This window comes from Sphaeroforma arctica (assembly GCF_001186125.1).
Source record: "Sphaeroforma arctica JP610 unplaced genomic scaffold supercont1.1269, whole genome shotgun sequence".
In the NCBI taxonomy this organism is placed as follows: Eukaryota; class Ichthyosporea; order Ichthyophonida; genus Sphaeroforma; species Sphaeroforma arctica.
In genome coordinates, this window is record NW_014039289.1 from 4,493 (window position 1) to 11,946 (window position 7,454).

Genomic DNA, 7,454 nt, shown 5'->3' on the forward strand with positions numbered 1-7,454 from the left:
CATCCTTTTTAAAAAAAAACTATATTTTAGAAAATACTATGAAAAGCACTGAGAAAACTCAGAACCCAAGCATTTTAATTTTACAACCCTCGGCCATGGGGCGTGGGCCTCACACATAGACCTCAGAACATTTGGGCACTCTAGGCTCTTACCATACTAAACTAGAGCAGAACCTATTGTCCTCGCAATACTAAACAAGAGCAGCTCCTTCCGTGTCTTGAGAGACATATGTGTACGCGTTTGTATAAACTACAGATATATACGTCTCTGCAACTTGACAGACGTTATTACATGCATAGGCCACAGCCTTTGCAACTTGACAGTATAGTAAGCATATTAAGGTTACACAATGTCATTATTTGCATATCGCTACAAGTTTGAAAAGTACTCCATGTCTGACACTTTTTTAATTTCGGTTTGTTACCCATTTCTGCGTCTGTTACAGTATTATCACCAGCTACGCAACGCGTTGCGTTCGCACATATAAACAGTTTCTATGTTCGAGATCACAGTTCGTCACGCGTAGCCATCGCCACAGCGACGTGTATAACCCGCAATCCCGCTCGCCGTCAGAGTGCAAACGATCACAATACTAAATTTGTTTCTGCCACCGTTATACCAAACAGATTGAGACCCATTTAACTATTGTACAATCAAGAACAATCACTGCGAACCAACATAAGTATCAATATACGCAAATAATAGTATATAACACAGATATGAACGATATATATATATATATATATATAAATATATCTATATACATGGGTAATTAGATACATCGTTTTTATGGGGGCGAAGCTTGCACTATTACTTCAGACGTCACATTTCTCAAAATGTCCCAACTATAGCAAAGCGACTTGGATTTATTTTATTGCTACCTACATCGAGATTCATATCCACGAGTATTCTTGTGAGATTATGATCAATCAAATTTGATCACATTCTTTCCCATGCTTGTATTACTCAATTGTTTTTCAATAATACACTTTACACCCGCCTCTGTGAACGGGAATTCTTCGCAAATAACCTGATTCAACTTACCACCAACAATTAGGTTTGCTAATACATCTTGGTGTTCTGTGTTGTTTGACAAGCAAAAGAATGCGTGGTACTTTAGATGCTTGTCTTTGGGAATGAGTGCCACAGGGGCATCACAATCCGAGTTAGATACATACCGCCCTTCGTCCTTAAGCTTATATTCCGCATGCTGGAAGGTAGTTATATCTCCAAACGTTGCAAATATGGAGTCAAGATTATCTAGTTCCTGCATTTTATACCAATTCTGCTCATTATAGTCGATAATTAAATCCGGCTGGGCGATCTTCTTAACAAAGTCGGCTGTACGAGATGAACATGTAGTGGCCACCCAAGCACCCAACTCCTTTGCCATTTGAATCGCAAGTTGTCCTACGGCACCTGATCCCCCCAGTATAAGCACTTTGTCTTTCTTTTTGACATCCATGTGCTGTGCTACCGCCTGGTATGCGGTAGTTCCTGCCAAACTTACTGCAGCAGCCTTTACTGCCCATAACTCAGGTGGTCGTAATGAGAGCACCTTGGCGCTCATAGTCGCATACTCTTTGAAACAACCTCCACTGGGACCTCCTTCCACTTTATGGCTACCATCGCCCCAGTTGACCCCAAACACTTCATGTCCTACTCTTAGATGTGTGACACCCTCGCCCAGAGCTACCACAGTACCAGCCACATCGTATCCTAGTACAAAGGGGAGGTCATGGCCCCATCCAGGAGGTGCCCCAGACATAAGCTTCCAATCAACTGGATTAAGTGAAGAATATCTCATCTTTACGATTACCTGTCCCTCAAGAGGTTGGATCACGGGCACATCTAGGAACTGCACAGAGTCGACGTCGGCTGGCGCCCTCGTCTTTTCGTAAAACGCGGCCTTGCACACCTGAGGTATTACTAAGTCATGAAGTGGGGTTTGCATCGTATGTATCGGCTTGGACGCAACTGTTATGATGTCAAGTTGTACAATAGTTTCTCAATAAATATTGTGAAAGGCACTATATATTTACACTGTGTATATTTTCTTTTACATGCATGTGTGTAAACGGACATGACTTTTATATTTCACTGGGGGGGCCTAGGGGTGTTCATTTGGAAGCATTTCTGCATTTGGTGGGATTTGATTAGATAAGTTGCACTTGCATTTTGGCGGGATCATTTCAATCCACATTCCACCTATTCATTTGAAAGCTTCTGGTAGGCTTTAATTTGAAAATATACCATATATAGCATCCATATTTTCGCGGGATCGCTTCGATGCGCATTCACTCTGACAGACTGACACTCAGTCTCAAGTCTCAAGTCTCAAGTCTCACAACTACAAGTCACAAGTCTCAACTTCAAGCTCTCAACTGTCTCATCTCTCAGACTCAAGTCACAGAGTCGCAGTCTCACACTCAAAGACTCAAGTCACAGAGTCGCAGTCTCACACTCAAAGACTCGCCGTCTCTCACTCGCTCGAAATTGAGTCAGATCAGAGTGAGAGAGGTAGATACTCAGTCATCAGTAATTACAGGAGGTTATGACCCTCTACTGAGAAAGGTCTTATTCAACGTATATTCTTCTTTAGAGCACATGCCATAAATAGTAAAAATGAATGAGTACTTAATAGTGACATCATTATGTGTAAATATAAAGTATATGCGATACAGTGAATTTGAACGTCCATGTCTACTAATCGAGCCGAAAACCCCCTTTTTTTATTTATTGTTCGCATGAACATCGCTCGTCGTTCCCGTATGTAAGTATATGCGAGACCATTCTCGCATGTATTTTCTGGTGGTATATTAAAAAGGGCTACAAGGCTGTAAAAACTCGATACGCAATGCTCTCGTATAAGTGCGTATTCATCAATACTACAATGAATGTACCGACTGTTAAGGATATATTAGTATGGCCGAAGCCATGTAAGCGGGAATGTTGCCATACCTATATATATATATATACATACATATATATCGTGTACGCATTTTCACGTTCATCAGATAATCGCTCTGTAACTACAGTATATATACGCATTTGGTACACTCACAACACACATAAATGCACAGTTATACCCATCGATATATCTCTAATATGCGTAGGGTTCTAGATTTTACAGAACAAAATTTGCTCTAGGATTTTGAGTGAAAAGATGTTATTGTATGTATGTGTAAATATATCATGCAAAAATAAAACTGCTATTCTATTGACTCGAAATTCTCACGTTATACGAACAGAAATCCATTTGGGCCTGAAGCTTAGTAATTCTAAAATGCAATTAGTTTTGTATGCAGATTGATGTATACAAGTTAAAACCTCGAAGCATATAAACTCGTACGCGATTCGGTGCATGTACAGATTATATATATGAAAACAGTTAGTTATACATGCTATCGAGCGCAACCCTGCATTCAAAAACTCCACCGCACTTGTAGCTTTGAACACAATCCCCTGCAGCACCTACAGGTTCATATCTATGCATCTACTAATGGATACAAATGTATTTATGTACATAAGGACTAGTCATATGTGTGTATGTGCAAATATATAAAATTGCCTATAAATCTATGCGGAGACGGTGTACATACAGAACACGCGCCCGCACTCGCAGCAGTGTGTAACTGAACCGATATATGAACATGTACACTCATGATAGATAACATTGTGGATATTTTTTGTTATTTTTCCGCTAAACCGAAAATTTGTGTAAATATATTGTGCTAATGGTGAAGTATATGAGTATGTGGATATACACTTCTCTACTATGCTCACTGGATACATGGTAATATGTACATAAAAGACTACACGATAAATTACATGAGATCAAAATGCAGACATATAAAAATCAACACGCATGTATACATATCCGACTACGTGCCAAGAACGAATATATCGACAATCTCAAGCCCAACATTGCAAGACGACAGGACCACTCCGAAATAAGTATGAACAGTTCAATGCGCAAACAGACCGCATAGAATCCAACCGTTACATTCATGTCTTTACCTCTTTCCCCTTTATTGTGTGTCTCGATAGTAAATCGTCTAGTATAGCACATTCATACTCCATATATGGCGGACTGTACATGGGTTGGCATGCAGCAGGGAGGTTTCCCGATTTTGAAATTGTCTTAATTACACCTTGCTTCGTTGTTTTTTTCAAGGCGAGTGGTGCTCGATACCGAGCTTACCGCCCTCTCCGGTTGAGATATCGAACACATACCCTATATAAACGCAGGCAGAACTTTGATTAGAGATGTCAGATGCGAAGTAAAGTGCAATCAAACCTGATCTATATACCTCAACATTGAATACAAATATTGTATAGATGTAAGAAGAACTTAAGTACAAAGTAACAACAACCGTACTGCATAACTCTACAACCTACAGAGGTAGTGATGTACGTAATATAAATATATTCCAAACACAGAAGAAAATTGACGGTAAAATGCAGATCGCAATAACTTGCAGATGTGTAGACCAGGTAGTCTTCTGCACATCCGGAACGTGAAATACGAAACGATATAACCACTATAGCATTCAAGCGCAAAAGTGTGTTGTAGATAGCCTTAAATCCAAAACATTGTGCACATAATGCACACACGTTACATGGAATATAATTGCAGAATATACAATTTATGTCGAAAATAGAATGGTAATACAACACTTAGCACAAACTTAACATACTTGGAACATATGTAACACGTGCGATATATTTGATGAATGTATCTTACATATAATAAATTGAATATGTAGACATTGCAAGAAATATTGTTTATCCGAGTGTCTTATATTTATATATCTCCAAAGGGATATTTTGATTGCCGACAAATTACCTAATAAATAAACATACCTTTAGTTGGGCTGCTCACATTGAAGGGCGCCTCGTGGTTGTGCAGTGCATTGCTGGGTCCAGCAGATGTGATGTTGACACGGAATACAGCCATCACCGCCTTACTTGAGCCTAGTTTAAACGAATCCCCAAAATTGGTGATGATTAATCTTCCCAATACATAACACGTCTTCATAGTACGTCAGCAACTCGCCAGACTACTTAAAACAAAATATCCACAAATCGCTCAACCTTCAGACGTGGCATACAACAAAAATTCTGGTTATTATTCATATCCACAATCAATTTCAACTGTCATCACAAAATATAACATAGTTCAACACTAGTGCAGATGGACATTGTATACCTGCATCATACTCAATCTCTTCAAACTTGGCAGACTCGTTAGACTCAATATCTTTTTGCTTGCTCTCTTCCTTGCCATCAGCTCCTTTGTACAGAACAGTGACCTGCAATTGATACAAAGGTTGCACGGATATATGATTTGAATAATTCACACTTAAAGGAATATAGTCTAAATAAATCGAAAACAAGAAGGCAGGGAACTGTACAACAGCTGGCCGTACTACTACTATCACGTTATTTTCGTTTGTTCGGGAATATATATAGCAATGAACTCAATAGGTACAGATAATGGTCAGAAGGCTAATAGCATGCCAAATTTCTTAACCGGCACTGTACTGAATGTTAACCATGAATGGCATACCATAATAGGGAACTCATCTTTGTTGTTCACAACAATTGAGTAGACATCAGTAGGAGGCAACATAGTGGTGATATGTATACGTTTATGTTTATGTTTATGAATAACTTACGTGTAACCACTGATTCTGGCCATATATATATGTATAAATATCTGAAGTGTATACGACTATACAAGCCATATAAATTTAATATTTACGGTGTATATATTTTACGCAGTACGTATTACAAACGAAAGTAAACAAATAAATATAAATAAAAATACAAATGTAGCCTCTGAATATTTAAAAAAAAAAAGACAAATATTTCAGAAGAAAAGCCCTGAGAGTCTCCTGACCTATTTATTCAAAAATGAAAGTATAGGGTTTTGCCGTTTTGGACTCTCTAGTAGAGAACCCGCATCGAAATATACGGCCTACGGCTACGGGACTATCCAAACTAATAAGTCCACATTTAACAGAAACAAATCGTAAAATTTGTTGGTTTTTATACCTTAAAATTTATAAATAGTATTCTCGACTCTGCAGGTCGCTGTCATCTCGACAAGTGGTCTATTTTTATACGATATTCAATCAAATAGGCTCAATTAGAACATTCATGACGACGTTGTTGGGGCGGGTAAATTTTATTCAGATTTGTATTAAAACCATTAGTATACGGTGCACTCGAGAATAGATAACCTTGCAAGTTGCTTTTTCTCGATTTTTTGTGTGGAAAAAAATGAAAATGAAAATTTCGAAGACGTCAAGGGATTTGTCTGGATGAGACCTGTCCAAAACTGCTAAAGCGTCTGATCGTGGCAAGCGGCACTGTGTCTTTTGGTACCCTTTTCATACGGTCTTCAAAATGGAATAATAATAATAAACATTCATATGTAGGATTAGATAATAATTTTGCGCATACAGATTAACCACTAACAAAAAATATACATCTGCAGTCGAGTTATAGAACACAAACATATAGTTAAGTACTGAAAACTCGTGATTTGGGAATCGGCAAAAATTTGGGCTGTGACATTTCTATATAAAAAATTGGAGACCAATATGAAAATTTGAACCGAGTGATAATCATCTACTGGAAATTCTGAGTCGATTGCCGTGTCTAACGCCAGGATCGGATATATTTTTTCGGACCTATGGTCCTTCAAACTTGGGGGTCGCGAGGCGGTTATCTATTCGCCAGTGCACCATATGACTATATATGTATTGTATTTTAAAAAAAAAAAATACTATTTAGTACATAAATAATTAGTTGAGACTGAGTCACTGGGAGAGTCTTTTGTTGCGACATGTGTCAGACTTTCAGGCTTCAGATGTCACTTGTTTGGCCTGCTGGCTTGCAATCTTGCATCCTCCACCCATTTATATCAATACTCGCTAAATATTCACTGTATTTTAAAATCACAAACCCTAGAGAAATCTTGAAACCACCATAAATAGAGCCACCTACACACGCCTCCTACGATTCTAGCCCCTTGCACACGCGGCCACAATTAGTGCAACATACACTTCCCACCTACTCATACTTGGGTATTATTTCATTACCACTATACTACACATATATAAATCTGTATTGTAAAATATAATCACGTTTCAAGAGTCAAGAGTCAAGTCTGTCAAGAATCTCAACCCCACACCCGCCGCCACAAAAGTACAACCTACAGTTACCACTTACTCATACTTATATTCTTTTTTCCGCTACTATACTACATATGAATAATTCTGATATAAATTACAGTCACGTAACAAATAACCCAATTAGTGAACTACATTTCGTCGTGCGCCAGAGATTGTGTACATAGTACACAGTTATAGATACACAACAACTATATATATTCTACAAGTCAGCCACCGGTTGAGATAAGGTAGCCAACAAATGCAATTACA

The 7,454-nt window shown here is 38.4% G+C and overlaps 2 protein-coding genes across 2 annotated transcripts; both read right to left on the reverse strand.

The window, feature by feature from the left end:
* Positions 1-730: 730 nt before the first annotated feature.
* SARC_10495 (hypothetical protein) lies at positions 731-2,044 on the reverse strand. The gene has a single exon (XM_014295459.1). The coding sequence runs from the start codon at positions 1,952-1,954 to the stop codon at positions 926-928; it is 1,029 nt and encodes a 342-aa protein (XP_014150934.1). The 5' UTR covers positions 1,955-2,044; the 3' UTR covers positions 731-925.
* A 401-nt stretch (positions 2,045-2,445) lies between these two features.
* Positions 2,446-5,865, reverse strand: SARC_10496 (hypothetical protein). Its single transcript, XM_014295460.1, has 4 exons — positions 5,573-5,865; positions 5,213-5,315; positions 4,867-4,977; positions 2,446-4,237 (listed from the first exon to the last, which is right to left on the reverse strand). Exons 1-4 carry the CDS (start codon positions 5,633-5,635, stop codon positions 4,173-4,175), a joined length of 342 nt encoding a protein of 113 aa, XP_014150935.1. The 5' UTR covers positions 5,636-5,865; the 3' UTR covers positions 2,446-4,172.
* Positions 5,866-7,454: the final 1,589 nt, after the last annotated feature.